Source organism: Scyliorhinus torazame, chromosome 16, assembly GCF_047496885.1.
Source record: "Scyliorhinus torazame isolate Kashiwa2021f chromosome 16, sScyTor2.1, whole genome shotgun sequence".
NCBI lineage: Eukaryota > Metazoa > Chordata > Chondrichthyes > Carcharhiniformes > Scyliorhinidae > Scyliorhinus > Scyliorhinus torazame.
In genome coordinates, this window is record NC_092722.1 from 130,808,263 (window position 1) to 130,823,191 (window position 14,929).

The 14,929-nt window shown below is 49.5% G+C and overlaps 1 protein-coding gene across 1 annotated transcript in view; it reads left to right on the top strand.

Annotated features, from left to right (window-relative positions):
• LOC140392299 (myoferlin-like) overlaps positions 1-14,929 on the top strand; it is a 309,204-nt gene that overhangs the window by 267,234 nt on the left and 27,041 nt on the right. Inside the window, exons 46-47 of the mRNA XM_072477615.1 lie at positions 6,914-7,055; positions 8,053-8,152. Coding sequence (XP_072333716.1) covers positions 6,914-7,055; positions 8,053-8,152 — 242 coding nt within the window. The remainder of the gene's footprint in view (positions 1-6,913; positions 7,056-8,052; positions 8,153-14,929) is intronic.

Sequence of the window (14,929 nt, forward strand, 5' to 3'; positions counted from 1 at the left end):
TAAATGCAGAGTAAAGTACACCCATGGCTCTGAAAAGCCTCATCCTCTCCACAATTAGCAACACATGCAATTGAGATTCATTTCATGTACGGCTTTAACATGATCCAAGGGCGAAGCTTTTCATCTCGCCAGTAAGCCTGGGTATGTAGGTGTTGAACATGAAAATGAAACTTCGAGGGCTGTACGGTGGCGCAGTGGGTTAGCACTGCGGCCTCACGGTGCCGAGGTCCCAGGTTCGATCACTGTCTGTGTGGAGTTTGTACATTCTCCCCGTGTTTGCATGGGTTTCGCCCCCACAACCTAAACATGTGCAAGCTAGTTGTAAGTCCTCTTTTTTTCATTTGCCAGAAGTTCTTGAGTTTTGAACCTGAATCCAATGTGCCAATTGTTACTCCAGCTGTAGTAGCTTTTACTCATTGGGGTTTTCCACTTCTCTTGAACATTGTTTATCTGTTGGAAAGGCATGGACTGGAAAACGTGGTCAGATTGGTTTTGATGCCTGATAAGACTAAAGCATTGGGGGCGATATTCCCCCCCCCCCCCCCCCCCAAACGCCGGGTGGGAGAATCGCCGGGGCGCCGCGTGAATCGCGCCCCGACCCCCGCACGCGATTCCCCCACCCCCCCCCCGGAAACCAACGGCGCGTGATTCGCACCGGGCCGCTCGGAGAACCAGCGAGCGGCGATTTCCCCGGCCCGGGTGGGCCGAGCGGCCGCTACGACATGACAGGCTCCCAACGGCGGCGGCCGCCCCTGGTCGCCGCCGTCGGGAACGCTGGGGGGGGGGGGGGGGGTGGCCTATGGCAGAGGGAGGGGGGCTCCTTCACCGGGGTGGCCTCCGATGGGGTCTGGCCCGCGATCGGGGCCCACCGATCGGCAGGCCAGCCTCTCTTTTCCCCCTTCTCTCTCCCCCCCCCCCCCCCCCCCCCCCCGGCCTACCTCCTTCCGCATGCGGCCCCAAAACACCGCCGCCATGTTGGTGAGGGGCTGGCGTGCGTAAGACGTTCCCTGCACATGCGTAGGATGGCGCAGCCCAACTGCGCATGCGCAGGATTGGGCTGCCCCGACTGCGCATGCGCGGGTTGGCGCACCGCGTTAGGACGCTGGAGCGGCGTGAACCACTCCAGCGCCATGCTGCCCCTTTGTGGGGGCCAGAATAGGTCGTGCCCGGGCACTGTTTGCGCTGTCGTGAAACACGACGGTGTTCACGACAGCGCGAACACTTGCTCTTTATATTGGAGAATCGCCCCCATTATTCCCACCCAAGAACTGTATGTTGTGAATGGAGGTTTACACAGCCCCTGGAAAGGCTGTTCTGTGTTAGTTTGACTCACCCAAGGGCTCTGGTCCATGTGTTCCTGCCATTGGCCGATATTGCCATAGATAGGGTGTAGGTGGCATCGGCTACCAGCCCAGCAGTGGCATGTAGTCAACCTGCACATTGTGGGCATGTTGATAGGTTTCAGATGTCTTCCCTGTCGAAAATTAACCCCCGCTGAGGCCAAACCCTGGAGCAGCTTGCCAGTGGTTGGCTGGGGCTTTAAGGCCTCTCTTATTAGCACCTCCCCACCCACAACACCAGATTGCAGGGCCAGGACCTGAGAATGGTCCTAGCTGATGATTGCTTTTTATTGTTGATTCTGGCCTATCACGATCTTGCTTCCTTTTGCCTTGCGCCTTTCTGCAAGGAGTTCACGTATTCTAGAAAGAACCGAAGAACTAATTGGTCATTTGAAGGTATCTTTATTTACTTGGTAAAATCACAGAAAATTGAACATCTGTACTGGAGCACATTAGATTGGGAACTTTGTCAAGGTGTCCATAATGGATCAGCTCTTGCTGTTTGCAAGAAGTTGTGAATGACCATGCTGATCTTGTGGTGAAAAGCTCCAAGTTTAAGGGATTTGATAAATGCTGGTTGAGTTATGTCACTCTGCTATTTGCCGATCAGCATTTCACCCTTGGCCCCCTATTAATTTTAGGAACTAGCTCAATTTGTACATTACTTGTCCATTTAGCTTGCCACGACAGATTTAATTCTTATAATTAACAACATAAACACAGTTTTCCCAACATGGGAATTGTTGATGAAATGCTAACCAATCTGTCTGACCTTGAAATTTAACGATTTAAACTGGTGTTGCTTTAGGTGGGAAATATGTTGTTTAAGATTTTCAATTCTTCCCTTGTTATAACTTTTTGTAAATGTTTTTCCTTCCCTCAGTCTCCCTTCTCTCCTTTTTGGTTGTTTTTTAAAAAATAAATTTAGAGTACCCAATTCATTGTTTTCCAATTAAGTGTCAATTTAGCGTGACCAATCCATCCAGCCTGCATATCTTTAGGTTGTGGGCGAAACCCACGCAAACACTGAGAGAATGTGCAAACTCCACACGGACAGTGACCCAGAGCCGGGATTGAACCTGGGACCTCGGTGCCGTGAAGCAGAAATGCTAACCACTGCGCCACCGTGCTGCCTCTCCCTTCTCTCTTTCAATCTGTCTTCCCCCTTTTCCTCTTTTCTCCCTTTCTCTTCCTCCTTTTTCCTCTTTCTCTTTCTGTACTATATTTTACTCACTATCTTCTTGCTCTGTCACTCTGGTGTCTTTCTTTCATCCTTAAATTTCATTTGGTTGAAGAGATGTACAGGTGTCTCTGTGTTCACTGTGCTCGCATTCCAACATATGACGGCACAAGAAAGCTTTTGAAGCTGCAGGATGCACCCAGTGGTTACCTGCTCCGTCCAGTCAGGTCCTATTTTCAATCCTTATTAATAACCTAAATGCTTTATTGTATCCTTTTTCTCTGCTTTGTTTGAGTTTAATTTGTTTGAAGTGGCAGAGAAGGGAAGGTAATTAACATTGGATGTGGGTATAATTGATTTCCTCCATGTTACCAATCATACTTCTGTGGTAAACCACTGTGTTCCTATATTAAGTGTTGGACGGTAGAACCTGCACTACAGGTTCACCTGGGCCCCTGCATGCTAGCTCCGCCCAGGAGCCGGGTTATAAATATGCGTGGCCTTCAGCTTGCAGCCATTTCGTCAGTTGCTGTAGGAGGCCACACTTCAGATACTAATGAAGCCTCAGTTTGAATTCAACTTCGTCTCCAGCCAAATTGATCGAGCCTCAATTTATTAGTATCAGATTCAGAAGATGGATCTCCGGATTAAACCAGATCGACTGCAGCTGGATCCACACACAAGCGACGCCAGAAAGGACTTTCAGCACTGGCTAGCTTGTTTTGAAGGGTATATCGACGCGGCGCCGACCCCTGTTCCAGAGGCTCAGAAGATTCAAATCTTGTACTCCGGACTCAAGTCTAAAATCTGCCTGCTGATCCAGGATGCGCCCAATTACGCTGACGCTATGACTCGACTCAAAGAGAGTTATGAGCAGGAGACGAACACGCTCTTCACCAGACACGTGCTCGCAAAGCGTACTCAACTACCTGGTGAGTCAATCGAGGACATCTGGAGGGCCCTGATCCAACTAGTGCGGGATTGTGACTGCCAGGACGTTACAGCTAAGGAGCACTCGGATCTCCTTATGAGGGACGCTTTTGTAACTGGGATTGGGTGCGATGTTCTCGCAGAGACTAAAACACTAGCGCTTTCCATGACGGTCGCCCTGCGCAATGTACAGTCCTACGCCCCCAACCGCGCGGCCCACTCCTTCTATGCTCCATGGGCCCCACAGGCAGCCGCCCCAGCGGGGGCGCTACCCACCCAATACACCTGCGCTACGCGCCAGCCAGTGATCTCCGGGGGGCCCGATGCTATTTTTGCGGCCAACAAAGACACCCCCGCCAACGCTGCCCGGCCCGCGCTGCCCTTTGTAAGGCCTGCGGGAAGAAGGGCCACTACACAGCGGTGTGCCAGGCCCGCTCACTGGCAGCGGTCGCCCCCCCCCCCCCCGGTAACAGACAATGGGCGCCGCTATCCTCCCCTCCCCCCGCACAACACGTGCGTTTCATGGGCGCTGCCACCTTGCTCGACCCCCGCAACGTGTGTTCCATGGAAGCCGCCATTTTGTGACCCCCCCCAGGACCTCCGGGCGCCGCCATCTTGTCCACCCCGCAGCACATGGAGACCAACGGCGTTTCAGGAACCCGACGCAGCGACCGCCTCACTACCCGACGATCAACCACGACTCGCATCCATGGTAATCGACCAGTCCAGTCCACACACTCTGACCAACGCATCCACCAGCGTGAAAGTCAGCGGCCACGTGACCTCCTGCCTACTGGACTCCGGGAGCACTGAGAGCTTTGTACATCCAAATACGGTAAGGCGCTGCTCCCTTAAGGTACACCCTACCAATCAAAGTATCTCCCTGGATTCCGGATCCCATCGCGTAGCGATCCGGGGGTACTGCACGGTCACGCTCACAGTCCAAGGCGTAGAGTTCCACGGTTTTCGCCTCTAATTCCTCCCTAACCTCTGCACTGCACTTATCCTTGGCCTGGATTTTCAGTGCAACCTCCAGAGCCTGACCCTTAAATTCGGCGGACCCTTACCACCCCTCACTGTGTGCGGCCTCGCGACCCTAAAGGTCGATCTCCCTTCCCTCTTTGCCAATCAAACTCCAGATTGCAAACCCGCCGCCACCAGGAGCAGGTGGTACAGCACCCAGGATAAGGCCTTCATAAGGTCTGAAGTCCAGTGGTTGCTTCAGGAGGGAGTCATCGAGGCCAGCAACAGCCCCTGGAGAGCTCAAGTGGTAGTGGTTAAGTCTGGGGAGAAAAATCGAATGGTGGACGACAGCCCGACCATCAACAGATACATGCAGCTCAACGCGTACCCCCTCCTACGCATATCTGACATGGTTAACCAGATTGCACAGTACCGGGTCTTCTCAACGGTGGACCTGAAATCCGCTTACCACCAGCTCCCCATCCGTAAATCGGACTGACCATACACCGCCTTCGAGGCAGACGGCCGGCTATATCACTTCCTTAAGGTCCCCTTCGGCGTCACCAATGGGGTTTCGGTCTTCCAAAGGGAGATGGACCGAATGGTCGACCGGTATGGCTTGCGGGCCATGTTTCCATACCTAGACAATGTGACCATCTGCGGCCATGATCAGCAGGACCACGATGCCAACCTCGCTAAATTTCTCCGCACCGCCACTCTCCTCAACCTCCCGTATAACAAGAAGTGTGTGTCCCGTACAAACCGCTTGGCCATCCTCGGCTATGTGGTCCAGAATGGAATTCTGGGGCCTGATCCCGACCGCATGCGCCCCCTCATGGATTTTCCCCTCCCCCACTGCCCCAAGGCCCTCAAACGCTGCCTGGGGTTCTTCTCGTATTACGCTCAGTGGGTCCCACACTATGCGGACAAGGCCCGCACACTCATACAGTCCACTCATTTCCCCCTGACAGCAGAGGCCCAACAGGCCTTCGCCCGGATCAGAGCTGATATTGCCAAAGCTGGAATGCACACTGTAGACGAAACACTTCCTTTCCAAGTAGAAAGCGACGCATCGGACGTCACCCTTGCCGCCACCCTCAACGAGGCAGGCAAGCCCGTGGCATTCTTTTCCCGCAGCCTCCATGCCTCCGAAATTCAGCACTCATCCGTCGAAAAAGAGGCCCAGGCTATCGTTGAGGCTGTGACATTGGAGGCATTACCTGGCCAGCAGGAGATTCACTCTCCTTCAGGTAGCCTTCATGTTCAACAGCACACAGCGGGGCAAGATCAAAAATGACAAAATCTTGTGGTGGAGAATCGAGCTCTCCACCTATAAGTACGAGATTAAGTATCGCCCTGGCAAACTCAACGAGCCCCCAGACGCCCTATCCCGAGGTACATGTGCCAGCGCACAGGTAGACCGACTCCGGACCCTGCACGACAGCCTTTGTCACCCAGGGGTCACTCGATTGTACTACTTCATTAAGGCACAAAATTTGCCCTACTCCGTCGAGGAAGTAAGGACGATCACCAAGGACTGCCAGGACTGTGCGGAGTGCAAACCGCACTTCTACCAGTCGGACCATCTGGGGTATCCATCCCAACTTGGCTCACAAGCTCCGGGAACTGTGCTTCTCCGTAAACATGTGCGGCTCCACAAGGCGGACCCGTTGGTGGAAAGGGTGCACCTGCTCCACGCAAACCCACAGTACGCCTACATGGCGTTCCCCGACGGCCACCAGGATACCATCTCCCTCAGGGACCTGGCACCAGCAGATTCCGTCCCCACACCACCCTCGGCGCCACCCTCCCCTCCCCCGCCACCCCCATCACCCCCCCCCCCCCCCCCCCCCCCCTAGGACTGTCCGTCCTCCCCCTGCCCACCCCCGTTGATGAAGAGGATTTCAGCACGCTCCCGGAGTCAACTTCAACCATGACAGCACCAACATCGCCGGCTCCACTTTGTCGATCTCAGAGGACGATCAAGGCGCCGGACCGGCTGAACCTCTGACCGGCCCACCGGATGACCAGAGACATTTCTTTTTCACTGTTCTGTAAATATTAAAGATTGCGAATTGTATATAGTTATCCACCATCCCCGCTGGACTCAATTTTAACAGGGGGTGAATGTGGTAAACCACTGTGTTCCTATATTAAGGGTTGTACGGTAGAACCTGCACTTTCAATTCTCCTGGGCCCCTGCATGCTAGCTCCGCCCAGGAGCCGGGTTATAAATATGCGTGGCCTCCAGCTCGCAGCCATTTCGTCAGCTGCTGTAGGAGGCCACACTTCAGATACTAATAAAGCCCCAGTTTGAATTCAACTTCGTCTCTAGCCAAATTGATCGTGCCTCAACTTCATCCCAAACATCCTCTGCTGGCAGAGTTATTTTTGGTGTACGAGATTTACGGATGACCCCTTTTTCCTACCACTCCTATATTTTATTCAGCACACCCACATTAGTTTTTTATCACAAGATTTCTTTTTCACTTCTTTGCAGCTGGATGGTTGGACTTGAAGATGAGAAGCAGAAGACAGATGTGCACTACAGGTCCCTTGGAGGAGAAGGAAATTTCAACTGGAGACTTATTTTCCCATTTGAGTACCTCCCAGCTGAGCAGCTTGCCGTTGTATCCAAGAAGGTGAGTCACTGCGAGAGAAAGCAATCGCCAATGGCCCAAAGGCCTGAAATCCTGTCAGGCAGCTAGTTGAATCCTACAAGTTATCTCGCGAAATGTTGGACAACGTTCTTGCCGTGTAAGAGAGGAAATCGGCATGAGGTTGGAAGAGCCAAGTGTCCGAGACTGGCTTGAGGCAGTAGCTTGTTTTGACTTTCTGCCAACTGCTCAACAGAGGACAAGCCGCACCCGTGGACTTAACACATTTTCTCTGGAATGCTCAGGTTCAAGTACAGTAATTGCTAAGTGCTACTCTCCCCACAGGGCAGATACACTGGTTTGTAACCAGCCCTCCTATTGGAAATAAAGTTCCCATAGGGAGGTCTATTGTCCTCTGCCACGCACCATTTCCTCTTGTTTGTAAGTGTACATTCCTTCTATTCATGTTAACAGCCATGTGAGTATAACCCTTGCTGTGAGCAGTTATTTATGCAGCGTTCTGTGAGAATAATGCTGCATGGAGAAATGTATTCCATGGTTGGGGCTTGCAGGGGTCATATCTAACTGACCTCTCCCTTTCTTTTGGACCTGAAAATGCATCATTAGAGTGACCTTTGTAGCCTCTATACTTTTGTACTCCTGTCAGCTTTCTTCCCAGCTCCTTCTAATTTGACTCTGTACAGCTGGTTGGGAATGTTTAAACCAGGTGTTTGGAGTTAGTGTGTGCAATTCATATTAGCAACAAAAAAAAATTGCAATTATTTTACTGCAGAAGTACAAATGTAGCAAAGTGCTGATGTATATGACAGAATTGTATGAGTTGTATGCTTCACTGAAACAATTTTGACAAATTGAGATGTTAATAGCGCCGAATATCTTTGAGCAATTCCACGGTCCCTACTATACATTCAGAAACGATAGTATAAACCTTCACAGATTACTTCACGTAAAAGCTGAAAGGGAGAAGATCGGTGTGAAATGGGTCAACCGTGTCGCCTTAATTTTTCTTTCTCTGTTCCAGGAACATTTTTGGAGCCTTGACAAAACTGAAATCAGGACACCTCCGAAACTATTTATTCAAGTTTGGGACAATGATAAATTTTCTATGGATGACTATTTAGGTATGAAATCCCTGTCGACATTTCCCTCTTTCTGGTTTACTTGTCTTGGCTAAACTGAAGTTATGTCAAAACTGCCTCTTTTCAGGGCGGCGCAGTGATTAGATACTCCACGGCACCAAAGACCCCGGTTTGATCCTGACCCCGGGTCACTGTACGTGTGGAGTTTGCACATTCTCCCTGTGTTTGCGTGGATCCCATCCCCCACAACACACAGATGTGCAGTGTAGGTGGATTGGTCACATTAAATCGCCCCTTAATTGGAAAAAAAAAATTAAAACTGCCTATTTTCTAATGAATCAGCAAATATGCTGTCAAAATGATTTTCCAAAGATCTTTTTTGGTGCAGCAGTTAATTGCTAGTTGTGTGTTTTGAATGAATAATACTATCAATGTCCTTGTTTGAAAGGTATGTCTTGCTCTTTTTAATTTATGTAAACATAACTTTCAACAGATATTTAGCCATTTGTAAATGATGCTTCTGCCAGCTGAACTCTGGTCATGGGCATAACTAATTTATTAAGAATGTTAAACACTAACTGATTTACATTTTTGAAAACTTGTATGAAGTTCATTCCCAGTTCCACTGCCCGAGTTACCACAGCCAATTGAATTCGTAAGATGCTATTTTTGGAACAAATGAAAAATCTTCAAAATAGCTTGAAATATAGGCCATTGTAAAAGAAAAGCAAATAACTTGCATTTATAGAGTGCGTTTTATTATCTCTCTTGTTTGATCTCAACTGGGGACTGTCCAATTCTGGGCATCACATTTTAGGAAGGATGTGAAGAAGCTGCAGAAAGTCTTGAGGCTGGCTCTGAGGATGAGGGACTTAATTTATTTTGGATAGAGCTGTGGTTGTTCTTCTTGGAGGAGAGGAGATTTGATAGAGGTGCGAGTTGTCTGATCAGCGCAAATGGGGAAAAACTGTTCCCATTAGCAGCAGAACCAAAGGGACCCACTGTTGGTGGAAGAACGGGAGGTGAAGTGAGGCATTTTTAAATTTTACTCGGCAAGTGGTAAGGAGCTGGACTGCACTGCTCGAGAGTGGGTTGGAGACCGGTTCAGTTGTGATTTTCAAAGGGAATTGGATAATGATCTGAAGAGATTATTTGCAGGGCCATGAGAAAAAGGGCAGGGAATAGGACAAACTGAGTTGCTCTTATAGAGAGTGGGCATGGATAAAATGGCCTCCTGCTCTGCAGTAACCATACTATGATTCTAAAACATTCCCCTTACACGAGAAATACTTTTGAAATCTAGCTACACTTATGATGCAGGGAGATGGCCCAGGCTATGGGAAGTACTCGGCTATGATTAGATGAATCCTCGTATTGGTTAGTGTTTAGTCTAGGGGGTGGGACCCTGTCAAGATTAGACAGCGGCAAGGGTGGGTGGGGGTCAATGTTGGGTTTCCCTCACGCCATTTTTCCCTCACACCATTTTTGTGAAGCTTGTAATTTGCAGGTAATTCCACAGTCTGTGCCAATTTATTGAGACTTGCAATGTAAGCATAACTTATCATGACAGATTTTTAATTGCATTCAGGACTTGCACGAGGAGTATTTGATTCCATCATGTAAGGCAAGACCTCAAAACCCTTTCATTTAGCACTTGGCTTATGAATAAAGCCCATTATTTGAAATTCTTCTAGTTGTATTTGAGCTTTCTCTTAATTGTATGAATTGCCAAGTCTCTCTCTGCTGCCTAAAATATTGTGCATGTTGGCAGCACATGTTATCTGAAGCCTATTGGGAAGAGGCAGCCAATGAACCAGACTGTTTGGTCAGTCCACGACACTATCTGCTATCTGTGCAAAGACATTGAGATTTTTCCAGTTTCCATTGTCAAACATGTTCTTTTGCAGCCAATTTGACCCCCTCATCTCCAAGGAAAGTAGTCCTTTTTGATCATTAGACAACCAATACGTCTGAATCCGAGCCTTCGGACAAATTAGTAACAGTAAGTACTATGTGTGCTGCACAATTTGCCACTGTCCATTTCACCTCAACATAGACAGAATATGCACTCTATCCTACAGTGGCCTCTACCAGTTAATGATGGGAGCTCTAGCACCAATTTCTTACCTTCCTGTAATCCAGTCATGTTAGACACTGAACCCTGGATACGTGCATGCCTGGCTTCCAGGCCATTCCTTCTGGTTCTGTTTAGCCCAACCTCTTGTTTTTCATAAACCATATTGCAAATGTCTACATAATTGAAGTACCTAAAAAAGGACAGCCTTTGATGTGCTGGCGACTTGAATTGAGTCCAGTCTGCCATATTTTCCTTTAGTAGGGAAGCAAGCAATCATCATGACGGTTGCATTGATCTGCCTTAAACATCTGGGTTGTCCAGTCCCAAAACGATAGATTCTGTTATTTTCATTATCAAGAAAATCTGCACTTTTAAATTGCAAATGATATCACGCAGAATTGATGTCATTCAGCTTTGCGCATGGTTCTGATGAGGTGACCAGAGTTGATGCTGGTGGCATCCAGAGAACCAAGACCATGCATTCCCAGGCTAGTAATTTATCACCAGGGATATAAGCAAAACCTTTTGAGGTGAGAAATGATCCTGGAATATGACTCCTGCCACACATACTTTAATACGTAGCAACTGGAACTGAGACAAACAATTGAAGGAGCTCATTTACAAACTTGGCATTTTTGATTCCCTTTTTTAAACTGCTATTGCGATGCCGAATGTTCTCATTTTCCATTTACTAAGTTTTTCTTTGGCTGTGTATTTATCCTGGCAATCTTATTTAACTCCTCATTTCAGGGCCATGGTCTCCCTGCTTAAACATTTCCTTAAAATAGCAGCTTGGACACCAAGCTGAGGCATAACATAATCTTGTACGTCAGGAGCAATGTCGTGCTGATAGGAGCAGCTATCGGTGAAATAGTAACAGTGTGTTCAATCATGTTAACCAAAAGTTTTCAAGACCTGAGTTTGGACTTTTTATTTTCTTAATATATGGGGCGGGATTCTGTGATCCTGAGGCGAAGTGTTGACTCCATCGGAAATGCCGTCGCGTTTCCCAACGGCGTCAACATGGCCTCAGGATCAGCAATTCTGGCCCCTACAGGGGGCCACCACAGCACTGTAGCAACCCTCGCCGCTCCAGCTGCTGATCCCGGTGTCAACTGGGCGCCGTGAGGTCCATATATGCGCAGTGGCGCAGGCACCAACGCGCGCATGCACAGTGGCTCCCTTCTCCACGCCGGCCCCAACGCAACATGGCGAAGGGCTACAGGGGCCAGCGAAGAAGAAAGGAGGCCCCCAGCCCGAGAGGCCGGCCCGCCGATTAGTGGGGCCCCAATCGCGGACTAGGCCGCCCCCGGACCCTTCCACGCCAAGGTCCTGTCGGCTGAGACCAGATTAGAACAGCGCCGGAGGGAATCGGGTTTTTTGCGACGGCCGCACGGCCCATCCCGGGCCGAGAATTGGCGGGCGGGGCCACCACGCCCCGCCAATGGCGCCGATTCTCCACTCTGCGGAGGATCGCGTCCCGGAGTCGGGGCGGCGTGGCGCAATTCGCGCCGGTCGTGGCGATTCTCCGGCCCAGCCCCGGGCTGAGAGAATCCCGCCTCCTGTTTCCCAATACACTAATGTATTCTAACTACTTGAAGCTAATCAAAAATACATTTCCTAGAATTTCCACTGCCGTCGAGATTAACTTCCAAGTTTATGTTAAATCATCATTGTTTAAAAGCAGAACAGGATGCAACAGCAATGTAGTGTTGGGTCATTAAGGTCAAAACTGGGTATATTTTTTACACAATGAAATGAGTGATACTGTATTTGTCGAAAAGTGATACGATAGCTTGTTTGCAGTGGAGTGGGAGAACTGAATTCTGTTAATAGTTGTAAAGGAGGTTAAATTAAGTCTCTGGTTACTCATTGGGTCTTGCAAATAACCATGGAGAATGCTTGTATTCCCTTCTAATTTGCCAGGTGCTCAAAGCTGCCAACATGGTCCAAATCAAATGAACTGTATTGCCTCTTGCCCCAAATCTCTCAATTAGGTTTAAAAGCGAGCAGTGTCCATTGTACAGGAAGCAACGGATGTCTTGTCTGTGTTTAATCTGTTTGTTGCTCAATTACTTTAGGTGTGCTTGCCAACTTCCATAAATTATCATTTAAGCTACTGAGCCACTTCTGGAGCTGAGAGGATTTCCTTTCAGCCCGTCACCTATCAGAACTCTTATACAAAAGATGGAAACTGATAGTCTACTGTAGCAACATTCATAATTGACATTATGGCCAGTTTCAATCTCTGGCGAGATCGATTAGTCATGTTCCCTGTATGCTTTTCAGCACAATAAAGCAAGAAGCTCTGTGTTGTCAGCATCGCCATGAAATGGAGCCAACACTGTATTGTTCAGTTGTTCAGTGGCGTGGATCTGTCAAACTTGATTATAAGTCTCACTTTGCATCCTCTTTGTTTTTCTTTCTTACCTTGCATTTCTTCTCAATCCCCAGATTTTCTTTCTCTGCTTCTACAGCCCACCTGGCTGTGAAGTAAGAACTGCATTCACAGTTTCAAAGCCTCGATAATCTTTGTCATCTTTGTCCAGAGAATGAGGCAATGAAAGAGCACTTTGCAAGTAGGGCTGATGCATAACCCATGTTTTTAATGAAAGCCCTGCTTCAAGCGATGGGCCTGGTACTTTAGCTCCACCTTCAATGTCCCTTTGCTTTCTCTCCCCTAAAGAGCAAGAAAAAAATAAAAGGGACCACAATGCTGGGATTCGCCAGCATGGTTCGGGTAGGAGGGTCCCTCATTTTGTAACAAGAGGGCTTCAAAATTGTTCCAGTTGCTTGAGTTGGTAAGCTTGACTGTGATGCTTGGCCCTATACAAACACGGGGACAAAGCCAGCTGCCTGTTGGCGCACCAGCTGAGAAAGCAGGCAGCCATCAGAGAAATCGCGCAAATTAGGGACAACAGAGTCACGCTAGAAATGGACCCAGACAAGGTTAACAAAACCTTTTGAGGACTTTTATCGGGGACTGTACACCTCAGAACCCCAACAGGTAACTCTGGGATGAAACAGTTCCTCGATGGACTGGACATGCCAGTTGTGGGGAGGACAGAAAACAGGGCCTGGGAGCACCCCTACAACTGGGAGAGGTCATGGAGAGTATAAGCTCCATGCAGGCGGGGAAGCAGTGGGACCAGCCGGGTTCCCGGCAGACTTCTACAAAACATTTGCGACAACACTAGCCCTGCACCTGTGGGAGATGTTCGCAGACTCGCTGGCAAGGGCATACTGGGACAAGCCTCAATTTCACTAATACCTAAGACCCGACTGAATGCAGTTCATATAGACCCATCTCGCTACTAAATGTAGGCACCAAAATATTGGCCAAGATCCTACCCAAAAGGCTGGAAGACTGCTTACCAGAGGTGGTCACAGAGAATCAAATGGGCTTTGTCAAAGGTAGACAGCTAACATCGAACATCAGGCGGCTGCTGAACATGATCATGACCCCATCGGGGGAGAGAGCACCTTAAGTGATCGTCTCCCTGGACGCTGAAAAGGTCTTCGACAGAGTCGACTGGAAGTACCTCATAGAGGTGCTGGAGCGGTTCAGGCTCGGAAAAGGATTCACCGCATGGGTGAAGCTCCTGTACAATGCCTCCATGGCAAGCGTATGGACAAACAACACCACCTCCCAGGACTTCCAGCTGCACAGGGGCATCAGGCAGGGATGCCCGCTGTCGACGCTGCTGTTCGCCCTAGCGATCGAACCATTAGCGATCGTGCTCAGAACACCAAAAGCTGGAGGGGGATCCAAAGGGGTGGCAGAGAGCACAGAGTCTCACTCTATGCAGATGACCTGCTCTTCTACATCTCGGACCCACAAAGCAGCATGGAAGGAATCATCGCGCTCCTGAAAGTGATTAGTGCCTTCTCGGGCTACAAACTCAACATGAGCAAAAGTGAGATTTTCCTGGTGAACCCGCAAGGGGGAGGGGCAGCACTGGTGGGACTGCGTTTAAACAAGCCCGACACACATTCCGCTACCTGGGAATGCAAATAGCCCATGACTGGGGAATCCACAAATGGAACCTGACCAGTCTGACAGGGGAAGTCAAAAAGGACCTGCAGAGATGGAACACACTCGCGCACTCTCTGGCCGGGAGAGTACAGATGATCAAAATGAACGTACTGTCGAGGTACCTCTACCAAGATCCATCCCGATCTATATTTCCAAGGCCTTTAACTCACTGGGCAAGTTAATCACGGCGTTTAGTTAATCACGCCGTTTGTATGAGGGGGAAGAATGCTAGGATCGCAAAGAAGGTCCTACAGAAAACAAAGTCCAGGGGAGGGCCAGCCCTCCCAAATCTGCAATTCTACCACTGGGCAGCGACAGTGGAAAGATGGGATGGATAAAGGAGCCAGAAGCAGAGTGGGTGTCCCCTCCAGCAAGGGGACACCTCTCCGGGCCCTCACCACGGCGGCACTTCCATGCCCGCCCAAGAAACACTCCAGCAGCCCAGTGATGATAGCCACCCTCCAGATGTGGAACCAACTATGGCAGCAATTCAGACTGACCAAAATGTCCGACAAAGCCCCCATTTGCAATAACCACAGGTTCGCACCAGCACTCACCAACGCCACCTTCAAAATGTGGAGACAGTACCGGGGGGACATTGACAGTCAGGCACATACACTGACGGTAGGACAGCACGGTAGCATAGAGGGCAGCACAGTTGCTTCACAGCTCCAGGGTCCCAGGTTCGATTCCCAGCTTGGGTCAC